Source organism: Cottoperca gobio, chromosome 13 (assembly GCF_900634415.1).
Source record: "Cottoperca gobio chromosome 13, fCotGob3.1, whole genome shotgun sequence".
NCBI lineage: Eukaryota > Metazoa > Chordata > Actinopteri > Perciformes > Bovichtidae > Cottoperca > Cottoperca gobio.
The window spans coordinates 19,598,465-19,613,341 of record NC_041367.1 but is presented as its reverse complement, the minus strand read 5'-3'; the positions used below and the strand labels follow the sequence as shown (position 1 = coordinate 19,613,341).

Below are 14,877 nucleotides of genomic sequence, written 5' to 3'. Positions count from 1 at the left end.
TTTCCCCCTTGATTGGTTTCTTTTAGGGAGTTTTTCCTTGTGCGGTACAAGGGTCTAAGGACAGAGGGTGTCTAATGCTGTACAGTCTGTGAAGCTCACTGATGCTTGTGATATTGTGCTATACAAATAAAATATGATTGATGATTGCCATTGTTTCTTACTAGCAATCTGCTTGAACTGCAACTGATTAAAAGGTGTATTATTATAACATTTTAATTTAACAAGGAGAATCTTTTTATATGATTTTAAAGTCAATTCATGAACATTTATTACAGACATCACTGGAAAGAGAAATCTGCTGTGCTCCCAGCAGGCTGTGGGTGTGTGACATCTGTGCACTGTGGTCTGACTGATTTACACATTTATCACTGAGAAAATTATCTGTGATTTTTCATGGGTTAAGTGCCTTGCTGACAAGCACTTCAATAACTGATAAGGCATGAATGACTCATTTATCCCACTCATAACATCTCAGAAAACAAGAGAGAGTCTAAACATACAAATTGTTGACCTTCGAGCAGCAAGCCCACTGTGATACGACCACTCGTCCAACATCTAGTGTATCGCGTACTGATACAGTAATGAGTGTTGACAGGTTACAGTTTCACAGTTGACCTCATGAGGAGCCTTTCACCAACATACACCCATAGAAACAGGAATGAGAAATTCATACGCTGCAAATATCTCCATGCATATTAAAACTCGACCCTGACAGAGTATCTGGCTATTGAGTATCAGAGTATCTGGCTATTATGCGCTATGGAGCCAATTTTCCAGGCGCAAGCTTAATGTTGCATCAATGGATTAATATTTTGGAGGTCCGGGGGAGTCGAGTTTGTTTGCTGCCTGTGAGGCTGCCACTGCTGACTCCAGCACACTGTAATTGATCAGGTCTGTGTTCTACAGGCCGAGGTGATTACTCTCAGACACACTCGAAAAACAAAGGGTTCATGAACACAGCCTCTGCGACAGCACAGATGTGGAGTCAGAGACAGAAGCCAGCAGACCGCGACTGCTCCTGGTGAGATTAACTACGTAGAGAATAATGCATGACTGTGCTTTGTTGGCTCAGATGAGCAGGATGCTGCTGGCTTTGAAGCACTCTATTGTCTTTCAATGCATTGCTGACCATAAAACTGACTGGGCAGATCAGCACCTGTCCTTTAAAACAACACCTCTCATGGCTCTATCTACTTGAGGCCCTCCAGTGTACCACATCATTTGTGGATCTGTTAAGTGCCTGGAAATGTTTTCTGAAAAACAAGGCTCCATATGGGTTTGGGATTCCGCAGTGTGTACAAGCTTGTTGCCCAAAATAGTCATTTTTAAGCAGTGGCTCCCACTGTGTGACCGTCTGATCCGCCTTAAAATCACATGGCAGGCTGTGCTTCGCCTGTTGTCCTGTGGTTCATTACTTTTGTTTACATTTTAAAAAGGGACATATTATGAAAAATCTCTTTTTCAGTGCTTGTACACATACATTTGGGTATCTGGAGTGCTTACCAACCCACAAACTGTTAAATATAAGACAACCCAGTCAGTTATTTGTGGACTGTCTAGGTCAGAAAACATGGGATTTATTGAGCATTTCAGATTTCCTTTCCTATGTCATATGCAGGCACATTAGAATATACTGTCCCATCTGAGGATCTCCACCCACGGCTTAAAGTCTAGTAGTAAAGGCTAGTAACCCTCGAAACTAGACAAAAAGTATTGCGAGGTTCGCTGCCAGATAACCTATCCTAACATTAACCATTCAGGGTCAATGCCTAACCCCACCATGTTGCGAGGGTTACCATCTATACAGGTCAGACAGACAGTATACAAAATAATGTGCTTTTTGAACATTAAAGCATGTAAACATGTTTTAGTAGAAACCTAAAATACAAGGATGAACCTGAACATGAGCATAATATGTCCCCTTTAATGTTTCATTACAGACTGTACAGTCAAAGATTTTCTAAATCCTCAACATCTATGTTGCTTTTCTACTGCAGCAAATGTTGCTCTTTGTTTTTTGATAACTGTTTCCCTTAGTTCTGGCTCCACACTCCTTTCATGCTGGCATGAAGCGTAACTAAACATAAAGCTGCAGTGAGTTTATAATAATCTGTATGCAGCACTATATTGCAGGGGAAAGTATTGTTGGTCTAATGTTCTTGTCTTTCTTGCACTACAGCTGATCTTAGTGTTACTTGAAAACAAATTATACACACACACATATATACTTTTTTTCCCAGAAGAGATGCTTGTGTTGATTATAATTGTTTTACTGAAATGCTATTAAATAAATGAATCATCTTGAAAGTAATTCATGAAGTATGTGTTTCAGGTTACAGTAACAACATATAGTAGATGTTAAAATATCATCAGCTTATACTCAGTTGAAGTGAAATGTTGCCAATATGGGGGTTTAAAGGCAGCAGCCAAATCACTCTAAATGGACATTAAGCACGAAACAAGACAGCTGCCAGAGAGTTTATTGAGAAGCCTTACCATCAAGCTCCTCAACGGAGATGCTGGCCAGCACATCGCTGTCACTCTCTGACAGCGAGCGGCTCAGGTAGTTCTCCTTGTAGAGCAGGCCTGCCGTCACATGGTGGAACGGCATCTTCTCCCTGAAAGACAACAGAAGGAAACATTCAGACAGCAGTGATGGTAGGCAAGGAGCTGAAGAGATTTCTCTCATGGGGTTTTTTGGAAGATTAATTCTGAACACAAACACCAATTAAAAGCTCCACACACTACACATGTTTCTAAACAAGGTTTATCAGCAAGGGGAAACTCCCATGTGCAACTTGTCATGGTCACTGCATCACTGCATTCAAATGATCCACTCATCAAGGATAAGATTAGAAGACTTGACCTGCACGGTGTATACATTCTCTTTTCACCTAAAATGAAGTAAAAGACAAGATGAAATATGAAGCCATACTCAGCAACAGAGAGACGGTTTGCCCATGTGTGATATTGGTGAAGCTAAAACAAACGAACGTCCAAGCGGCACAGTATAAACGAGATCCATAAATGAACTCATTTGCTAAATGGGAAGTCACACAGTGAGGGAGACTTGTACAACGTGGGGTAAATGTAGTGAATCTGTGTGTGCGTGTGTGTGAGAGCATGTATGAGTTTAGTGTATGTGCTAGTGTGGCTGAGGCAATTAATTATTCAATAAACCGAAGCCCAAGGGCACAGGAGAAAAGTAAGAGCACATAGAGCAGAGAAATTTCCTTCCCTTGAATTGGATTTCGTCTCGATGAGCACTTTGAGGAGATGCGTCTGAGTCAGAATAACGAGTTCAAAGTGGGCTGAGACATTACACCGACAGCAGTGCAGAACACTGAACCGCTCTGAAGTGATTCAATGTGTTTGTCTCTTTTATCAGTCGAACTTAACATCTTGTGTCTGGAGTCAAGTAAGCCTCACAATTACATGAGTTTTGATAACACAAAGATGTAAAAGTGAAACAGACTTTATGGAAAACTAGAGGAGATGTGCAAAAGTTCTGCCCTTTGGGTTTTCAGCAGCAGGAACTATAGTACGCTAAAGTTTTACGATTCTAATCCTCTGAATGACACATGCAGGCTGCTGTCCCAGGCTGCTGTCCCAGGCTGCCAACCAAACAAACAAATGTGTGCTTTCTTGAGGTGAGTCTTCAGCTTATTAAAGGATTATATTAGACAGGTAAATCATCAGTACACTGCACGTACTGCTCTGCCATACTTAATGTAACAAAGGGTTTATATATTATATATATTGTAACCAATGTTTTAATAAAGTTTTTTATTATTTATCATTTAAAGGCTATTTTTGAGTTGTAAAAGAAATAAAATCTCTTTGGCTTGTGGCTCTAAATAAACCTTAAATCATTGTGTAGGATGGAGGTATGTAAGTTTATATAATAGCACTATTATAGTGTAACCCTGGTTTTTTGCAATAAAAGATAAAAGTAACAGAGAAGAAAAGTATAAATAGCATTAAGAGAAGGACTGTTCAGCCATTTACAAAGTTGCACACTTTATATACTTTAAGAAAGCTCATGACCCTCTTATAATTGACTTTCTAATTAGCCATTAAGTCTTTACTTTACATTAATGAGTCATTAATAGTAGTTGATATCAGGTTTCATAATTGGATTGCATTTATATACTGTAGCTCGTTTCTAGTCTTAGCCTCTCAAAGTTGTCACTTCCACATACAGACTGCAGGAGCCAGGGGTCGAACCTCCAACCTCACTGATGGTGGACAACCGTTGTACTGTACCTCCTGAGCCACAGCCGTCCACCCCGATGTTTTACAGAGCATCATGACAATTGATTGATTGCTGGAGGAGGATACAAACCAGCAAAGGGATTTTTCCCAACCTGGCAACGCAAATGTTGTTCTTCTTAAAGACTTATTATTGATACATAAAGCATGAACAAATAATAACTTTATCATGATTAAAGCTATTACAGTAATAGAAATGTATAAACCTGTGCACAAAGTAAGAAAGTAGTACCCAGCGTACTTTGCAAAATGGCAAAGTGAACAAGCAGATATGAAGACACAATTAAATGTCAGACAGCTTATTAAACAAGACTGCCATGTGTTGCACATTATTATATTCAGTTCAACAAATCAGATGTGTTTAATCTGAGCCAAACAGAAGCAAAGGGAACGTCAACTGTGTGGGTTTTTGTCTTGGCAATGAAAGGTAATTATGTTGGACTGTCTGTCCAATAATTCATCAAATATATCTTAAATTCTTGTTTTTGCTGCCATAAGCTGTTTTTTATCACTACGTCCCGCACCTACAACTGCTCATGCTTCACTGGTTGAGATGTCCGCCATCCGTTACCTCGCAAATTGAAAACTGGTCCCCACATCTTTCTTGTTTGTCAGTTTAATAAGCACGCATATCAAGACGACTGCAATATGCCTTAAGCTTCTTTCTTTTTTTTACAATCAGCTTTCCTTGCACATTATGTCAGGATTTTTCATTTCCTAATTCATCAATTATTCAGTCATCTCTTAGCCATCATTATGAATATTACAATCATCGCTCCTGTACGGTCTTTCCTTATTATCGTTATGAGCTAAACCATATATTGTCAGCTGGTGTATACTATCCTGTGTTTGCATTACATAAAGAAATATTGATCAGAATGATTTAGCATGCAGGAGACAGAGTTGACATACATTTCCTTAGTAAATTCTTCAGAAGCAGACTGTGCATTCAGATAAAGTGTGGACAGAAGAAACTTGGGCGATTACATTAAAGGCAGTAATGTCATGCAGCTCAAACCTCTGCCCTTTGGCTTGACGATGGCAACAGTCAGCTGTGTGTGTTCTTTATGTGCTGTGCATGTGTATCTATGAGTGTGAAGGGCAATTGTGTTTTCCATTGTGAGTTTTGTCACGTTTCTGACACTTTGGTGCCGTGCATTCTTAAGTAATCTGCTTATCCAGCTAAAAGCTTGCACTAACCAGCTCTGAGCAGAGGACAGACATGCGTTTTAGCAACAAGGAACATGGAAATGTTGTTCAATGACACGGGTCAAAGATGTACTGTAGGAAGTCTGGAAGCCTGAAAGTGCAAAAATATTTTCAGTACTTTAGTAATACCTGAAACAATCTCAGCCAAAAGGTCTGTTTAGTAACTGTTCTGTTCAAAATGTACCTTGTAGTGACATTGGTTACTCAAATGTTGATTCCTAGGTCAACAATGAAACTAATTTAAGTGATTTATCAAACCAAAATGACATTCACTGGTTCCAGCTTCTCAAATAGCTTTTCTTGCTTAACTCTTTTCAGGACCTTTGTCATTTGAACAGACTTTGGACTGTTGGTTGGACAAAAACAAGCAATTTCAATAAGAAATCAACAGTGTAAGTGAAATGTTTAATATAAGCTTCACACTCATTGGCTCATTCACAGCCAGTAACATCCCGTTATATTCATGCAGGTGTACATTATAACCTGACACACTCACATCGTTTGCTGTTGCAGCTTCCTGCTCATGTGGTTTGATATTTTTGCTTTAACTAAGAGTTTATGTTCACGTTAATTTATTTAAGGGATTAGTTCTCCCAGATTCCTCATTGCTGCTCGGATTCTTTGAGAGCTCCCTCAAAGAGCAAAACTCCAACTGTAACGAGTTGCTGCTTCGGACCTTTGACAGCCACACACAGTTTTGCAAAGATGAGCCGACTTCTTAGTATTCATGACACAAAAACGTCTTCTGTGTCACTTAAGAGCACCTATTACATGTATTGATTACACACATTTGTTCCTTTTAAATAACTCTAAAAGAGTGAGTGCATGAAGGAGCATGAAGCCTGACATGACTGGACAACATACAATGATGTAGACATGTTGTGTGATGTTTATGATGAATTTACTGCAACGTTTCACCGTAATATCTCACAAGGATATAGTGTTTATCAATGCAGCAGATGAGCTGTGATGTGATGTGCTAAACCAGTCAAACACCTGACCTGTAACCCCTTGGGAAAGCAGAGCTGTTCAAAGGCTTCAGCATCATTACACTTGATTAAATTGATCATGGTCTCAGCTGAACAGGCTAATTTGCCCTTCAGGAGAAGAGCAACATACAGTAACCACTTAAATTAGGAAGTAATCACCACAGACTCAACCAAGACCACATCTGTTTCTTTCTATTTTTTTCCTCATCAAATCGCTGTTCTTTGCACACTGTGATATATCATTTCAAATGAAAACGAGGCGAGGATTTGGGGATTTAATAGTAGGATTGACTGGCTGGTAAAAATGAGCCAGAGAAATGAGTTGCAGATAAAATCGCTAGATAGTACCTCAGTATATGAGGATACACACAGATGGTTTTTTATCCTTGCAGGGCTGCAACAAACTATTATTTTCACTGTTATTTGATTGATCAATAAATTCTTTACTCTATAAAACATCATAAAATGGTGAAATGTTCATCACAGTTCCACAGATTCCAAACTGATGTCTTCAAAGTGCTTGTTTTGTCTGTCCAATAGCCAATTTACAATTCAATTAAACCAACAAAAGAAGCAAATCTTCACATCTGAGAGCTCATCCACTAATCTATTAGTCAACTAATTGTCTCAGTTGTACTCATTAACTTTAAATAGGTGTAAAGAATCTATCTTGTGTGAAAGTATGGAGGCAGTCAATTGTTTCAGTTGAGCTGTTGCATCTAGACTGACATGAACAACGAAGAACACAAGCAGAATAAATCTGCTCTTGTTTTATGGGATAGTAACTCACATTTTATATCATGGTGTGGCCATTAGCTGATGCCCTTATCCAAAGTTACTTTCAGTGAGTAAGTCTGGGTTCAGTGTCCGGCTCAAGGACACGTTGAAGTGACAGGATACAGGGTTGTTGATGGCTGCACTAGCTGGGATTGGACCTGTGACATTTAATCACAGGGACAACCTGACACTCTGCAGTTTCTTGTGCTCCTGATTTAAGCCCAAATATGTTTCCACACTGTGATCAAGCCGTCACTTAGAGCTCAGTTACTAGAAGTTATGGTTAAGGTGGAAAGCTGAGACAAAGGTGGCTGCAAATAAAGCTCAGAATCCTGCAGTTTGATGTCAGCAATACCTGCAGTGCACCTTGCAAACAATTGATTAAAGACTTTCAAATGTCACAATGTATCTCCATTTCCCCCGCAAAACCACATGTAACAAGATCCACGGTAAACGGTTGACAGGTCAAAGATTAAAGGTTCTGTTGACTATGAATCAAACTTTGCAACTACAACATATTTTACCTGAACAAGATTTATAAACAGACCTTCAGCCGAAGATCTAATTACCTGATAAAGGTCATACATACATTCATGCAAGTCAACATATTTGAACACTCCTGATAAAGATTCATGCATATGCTTAGATTTCTATTTTTATTTGATGGATTACTGTGATTAAAGTCTCAAAACTGCAGAGAGGATGGCTGTATACATTAATGGAGTTAATGATAGTGCCTAAATTCTGGTGATTATGATGATGATGATGTACTATTAGCACAAGACCACCTACACCACATACACCACATACACACATATACATACACCACATACACACATATACATACACCACATACACACATATACATACACACATATACACACATATACATACACCACACACACACACATATACATACACCACATACACACATATACATACACCACATACACACATATACATACACACATATACATACACCACATACACACATATACATACACCACCTACACCACATACACCACATACACACATATACATACACCACATACACACATATACATACACCACACACACACACATATACATACACCACATACACACATATACATACACCACATACACACATATACATACACACATATACATACACCACATACACACATATACATACACCACATACACACATATACATACACCACACACACACACATATACATACACCACGTACACACATATACATACACCACATACACACATATACATACACCACACACACACACATATACATACACCACATACACACATATACATACACCACGTACACACATATACATACACCACACACACACATATATATACATCACACACACACATATACATACACCACGTACACACATATACATACACCACATACACCACATACACACATATACATACACCACATACACACATATACATACACCACGTACACACATATACATACACCACGTACACACATATACATACACCACATACACACATATACATACACCACACACACACATATACATACATCACACACACACATATACATACACCACGTACACACATATACATACACCACATACACACATACACCACATACACACATATACATACACCACATACACACATATAAATATACCACACACACATACACATATACACCACACACACACACAGACTTACAAGGTGAAACAATACCAGTGCATCGTTTTTAAAGAGTGTTTAAAAAGACACCTTCTGTTAGAAAATGGTAAACTTGAGAAAGTGAAACCATTGAGAGCATATATAGTTTTGCTTTCTTTTTTAAATGTATTTCCAGACACCCACAAAAACAAACTATTTAAAGGTAGCCTGCCAGTAGACAAACTATTATTGCATCATTTTAGTCCTTTTAAGTATTTCCAGTGCTGTTAACACTAGGTCAATGCAGAACTGAACCCAATTACAGCAGACACATAAATAAAACCACGTTCAATAAAGTGGTGTACATTCCTTACAGGGAACACACATGAAGACAAAGATGCCTTGACTAATCAAAACACTTTGACCCTGGAGGAAGAAGCAGTAAGCCGCAATTACACTGCCGCCATTAAAATGCTGCATGTCCTCAAAGAACCGGCGGGAAGGCATGATGATGAACTCATTGCTCTTCATCATAGCTTAGTGTCATACAACATGGAGGTGTGGTTAAGAGATCAGGGCACTGAGAAACAAATTAAGTCAAACTGACAAACTACTGACAAATCAAAAGCGCTGAGAATCCATGATGTCTTCAAACTACTTGTTTGTAAATGACCACAATTATATTCAATTCTATTCAATTTGCAAAGATACAAAACCAAAACTAAAGAGTTGTTCCGTGTTTGTTGAATAAATTACCTAACCACTTCATTCATCTTTTTAATTGTTGTCACAAAATTTTCTGTCAAGGAAATAATTGATAAATAGTCTTAGCACTACAATTCAAACATGTCGGGGGACATCTGTGTTGTAATTATGTGTAAATGGTCCAGAAACAGACAATATCTCACAGAGACTTACATTTGATATTTTCCATGTGATTAGGCTGTTCTAACAATATTAAAACCAATGCTTTCATCTTTTGAAATACAGTTTAATAATCATTAGATGATTTTTAAGTAGATGCTGTGTAGTCTGACAGCAAACAGACTGTTCTTGATCTTCTCTGTATTGCAACTTTATAATATAACTACATGTCATCAGTCCTGCGAGTGCAGAACCTCCCTCTCTTACTATAAGAAATGACTTGTCAACCCACAACCGCACCAGAGTACCAAACCAGCGCTCAGTTCTGAGTCCTGACTCTTTAACTATTATATACAGTCTGTGCTCTTGAAGAGTGTGCAACCTGAGGAAAAGAGCACAGCTTCATTCAAAGCTTTCTGCATGACAAGGAAGCCAGATTGCAATTTCTCACATCAGACCCTGCAGCACTACAGCCAATAGTGATGGGCCAATACTGAGGGGGACAGGAGCAGAACATTGTGTACCGGCAGCAGACACTCCTGCCACAAAATCAACTTTGTAAAGAGGAGAGTGACACAGTGACATCTTTAGTCTTAAAATATATGTGGAGAAAAGACACCAGTCCTAATTTAAATACGCCAAGTTATCAGCAGGATGTAATTCCCTTTTCAAGGTAGTCTGACAATTTGGCATAATAATAATAATAATAATAATAATAATAATAATAATAATAATAATAATAATAATAATAATAATAATAATAATAATAATAATATCTTACCATCGCAAGGAAAAAACACTGAACTATAAAACCAGAAGGAAAGTACGCTTTGTCTCAATGGTACATCCTCTCTGAAGCACATAGGGCAGTGCTCTGCCACTTCACATTCTTTTGTTGATCACACCACTATCAGAGATGTGACAACAAAAACCAAAAACAACTTGAAATGGTCATGACACATCTCCATCGAGGTGAAAAAAGCTCAAAAGCGGCAAAATTCCCTTGACTGGAAACATTACAATCTGGCATGGGGTGTGCACGGCCCAGGACAGAAGGGCTCTGCAGCAACTGCCCTGATAATCATTGATGCCCATCTACCGAGCATCAGTAATATTGGGAAGAAGAGGTGCCTGCGCAGACCCCAAAAGATGGCAAAAAAGGACAATAAACACTCCAGCTACAGCCTGTTCACTCTGCTGTTATCTGACAAGAGATATAAAAGTATTCGGTATCGTACCACCAGACTACAGAGCATCTCCTTCCCCAGGCTGTGAGATTCTTAAAATAATCTTCCACACATTCTTATGTAGCAGAAGGGGACTATAACTGCATTTCGTTTCACCATCATGTTTTGTACAAGGACAATACATGATCCTTGTATCCTTGAAAAGACAAACACCTGCCGTGACATCACAGATTGAGGTGTGGCCACGTTAGCAGAATACTCAAAAAACATTTCCACCCATAGAGAGAAATGCAGCAGCAAAATGTCAGTGTGGCTTCCCCTGTTCAATCACTGCTAGACTGGCAGACATACAAACAGTCAACTGGTCATTAAAAATGACAGCACTGTTAAAACCCAGCCAAGAAGATTATCTTTTGTAGAATCTATGAACTTTAGATTAAGTCAGAAATGTTTTCTGGTCACAGTATCGACACTCGTTTCCATATAGTGAGGCAGCTTGGTGCCGTCTGATGACTCTGTCCACTCGTATGGATCTGTGTAAACACAGTGAGCCTTTGACAATACTGTACACTGCTGCAGCAAACACACAAAGGAGATACTAAAAATCATCAACGTAAAAACAGAGCAGTTCCTTCTCGCAAGTCGTGATCAAGATGAATTAATAACCAACTGCCTTTGACCACCCAAACGTATCTGTTCCCAAGGTGTGCAAAATAACACCAAGTTATGAAACAAATCAAATCTGTCCCTGTAATGTAAACAATAAGGTGAAAAATATCACCATGCCAAGACATGCCTTAACCTTCTGTAAGAGCAATGTATGGTTGAATTACTCTCCAGTGCTATGGACTGTGCAGCAGTGGCACACAGGCTGCTTGAAAACACCGCCAACAGGATGCCAAGGCAATTCATCAAACCATCACTGCAAAACAGTCAAACGCTCTCCAAACTGAGAGAAGAGAAAGGAGAGTCCCACAGAAGTGCCACCTCTCAGCACACATTTCCAGCTGCTGAATGCAGCAACAGACACTCTCGCTCCGTCTCTCCCATGCTGATTCTTACCCATACTGGTGGCTGTACTCAGCAGGATACTGCAGCACAACAGGCTCCCTCGCTGGACTCTCTATCACATCCGACGCCCCGTCCCTAAGGTATGGGTTGCCCGGCAAGTCTCCGTTTACCTCCGAGGGCGTCCCCGGCGGGGGCGGCATGCCAGTGAGCTCCACCGTCTGAGGATCGGGCTCGATGACCTCCTCCTCCATCAGATTCTTAGATGCAGCGGTGCCTCCAACAGCAGCAGCAGCAGCGGCAGACTGTCTGTCTACAAACCACTGAGCCCGGCTGCCTCCACAGTTTGGGCTTGTCCCAGAGCAGCAGCATTGGTTCCCAGAAACACGTTGTTAATATTTGAGCAGTGAGAGCAGCAGGTACAACAGCTCCTCTCGAGCTCCACTCCTTGGCTCCTCACTCACTCCCACCCTCCCTCCTGCTCTGTGACTCCCTCTCTCCCCCTTTGCTCTCTCACTCACTCTCCAGTGCAAACATTCCTCCACATGGGGAGGAAGAGTGGAGGGCTCATTAGTGAGTTCCAATGACAGACTCTGCCTGCCTTCAGCTCTGCTCACAAAGCACACAGAGAGAGGCGAGGGAGAGGGAGAGAGATAGAGGCAAAAAGAACAAGAGCACTAAGAAAGAGGCAGAGACTCTGAGACAGACAGAGAAAAAGATAGACAGGATGGAGACAGACAGACAAATAAGGAATGAAAGAACAACAAGAACCAACAAGAAAGAAAAAAGATAGGAAGAAAGTAGGAAGCAAGAATGACAGATAAGGTGAACGATGTTGGTGACACAGCCTTTATATCGCAGTGGATTGTGCTCACAGTGCGCTCTGCAGGTTAATACCATCACATCACACAGAGAGCGACACATCACCGGTAGAGCGCGCCGTGCGTAACAGCGTGCGCCACCGTGTGGAGCAAGAGTGCGCGTTGGACGCTGCGCAACGGGAGGCTGTTAATGGTGATGGCTGACATCCCAACAGTGAGAGCGTTACTGAACCTATTCACAGCTTCAGTACATCACATCGACGCCCAACGACACGCACACACACACACTTCCTGTGAGCTGCTCGTCATCAGTGTGATAGAAACTACATTAATGCAACAGCTCCCATCATCACTTACAGGCGTTAGTGTGCGTATTCTAACTAAATGACATTCTGCTCCGATCGTATGTTGTCTAATGAGTGAGCGTTGTTAGTTTTAAATAAACATGCAAGATTTGTTTTTTTCCGAAAACAGCATGTCGCGAGGGAAATTAGAGATATCTCGACGATATATTTTAAGCAGGTCAGCGGTCAATATTCAGTTTAGAAACTTTATCAAACACGGATCAGTCGATTTTGCTCCTGCAGTCTTTGACGAATCTCATTGCACAACAAGTAAAACTAAAATATTTATTTTAAAGCATATTTCTCACACCTCCTCATTTACCATCACTGCAGCAGACAGTAACACAGGCTTTTCTCAGTGGACATCTGCAGGTCATGACCGATCCAGACAGCAGGTGTGGGCCTGCGGGGAGCACGTGTGTAATTTAATGTGGACAGAAAAAACATCATCAGCCTGTAATCATGAGCTCCAGCCTATTCATTTCCGATTGGAGGTCATTTATTGTCTAATTTTCCCAACTTACCTTTGAGGCTGTGTCTGAGGGGGATCAATCAATTGCGTGGATCGATGCAAGCAGAAGGATCCAGTTTAGAGGTGAGGTGGACTCCTCAACCAGCCTCGGTGATCGATCCGGGGTGCTTGGTGTGTTATTATTAGTAGGCTTAAATTATTCCTTTATTTTGGCAGTCATTTCTTCCCATCGGAAAAACAAACACCGGTTGTTTCTTTTTTTTCTGATATGAAGTCCAGCAGCAGCAGCAACAGCAGGCACGCGCATTCAATGGAGTTGCACTTTTCGCCAAACTCTCATTTATTAATTTCTCATTCCACGTCGTATCCGGTTATATTCAGGGACAGCAGTGAAGTCATAAAAACCTTTCACTGCACAGGTCCGTTGACTCAAAGTAAAAATCCATGGACTGAAAATCCACACACATGTGCGAGGCGTCGGTGAGATTGATGAGCAGACCGCTGGCCAAACGAGACGCTCCAAACCAAATCAATACGCAATCGAGCAGGAGAGCAGCGATTGGCTGCTTGTACTCTTGATTGCCTTAATAAGTTTATTGTGTTATTTTCAACCTGAGGAACTACCTGCACCAATTAAAAATAATAACTGGACAAATTTCTTCCACGATGTTATTCCGCCTCTTCCACAGTTCTACATTTAAAGTCAACCTGTACCAAGCAAGCTAGAACAAGACAGTGTTTCCCGGTAATGATTTTCAAAATAATGCCGTAATTGTTAACTACAAAAAAATGTTTTTTGAAAGATAGTTTATTTATTTATTTGCTTTGCATTTTCAGACAGTTTGGTTTTATAATATGATTTTCCGGTATTCTCGTTATTTCGGAACACCTTGGTACTTTTTTCAAATTGCACCACTTGAAATCCATTATGTGAATAGGTTGGTAAAAATCATATATTTTATTATTTATTATTGTTGATGTTTGCCTCATCAATTTATTTAAATACATTATTAACTGTAGTTGTTTCTTATAAGGGAGATAAAGCCTTGAAGTTAGTTTTCTTAACCGACCACTATTGATTTTAGGATGACCATTACTTTATTCAAGCTGAAAACGGTCTTATTCCCTTTTTGCATGCTCCAGTTCAGACCACTGACTGATAACAAGTAACACGACTGATCAGTCGGACCAGCAACTCTCTGATGAATGACTGAATAAATCAGACAGTCTGCAGGTAAGTGTCTCTCTTAGGATGGCTTTGCATTTAGAAGGCTCAATTAATGT

The 14,877-nt window shown here is 40.1% G+C and overlaps 1 protein-coding gene across 3 annotated transcripts in view; it reads right to left on the bottom strand.

Moving 5' to 3' along the window:
- The window catches only part of caln1 (calneuron 1), a 65,098-nt gene extending 51,066 nt beyond the window's left edge, over positions 1-14,032 (bottom strand). Inside the window, exons 1-2 of one of the 3 annotated variants that reach the window (XM_029447148.1) lie at positions 13,646-14,032; positions 2,497-2,618 (exon numbers count right to left, since the gene is read on the bottom strand). In XM_029447148.1, coding sequence (XP_029303008.1) covers positions 2,497-2,611 — 115 coding nt within the window. In that variant the 5' untranslated portion in view covers positions 2,612-2,618; positions 13,646-14,032. Of the gene's footprint in view, positions 1-2,496; positions 2,619-12,010; positions 12,378-13,431; positions 13,513-13,645 lie in introns of those variants that run through there. The other 2 variants (XM_029447147.1, XM_029447146.1) reach the window with 2 other exon arrangements.
- Positions 14,033-14,877: the final 845 nt, after the last annotated feature.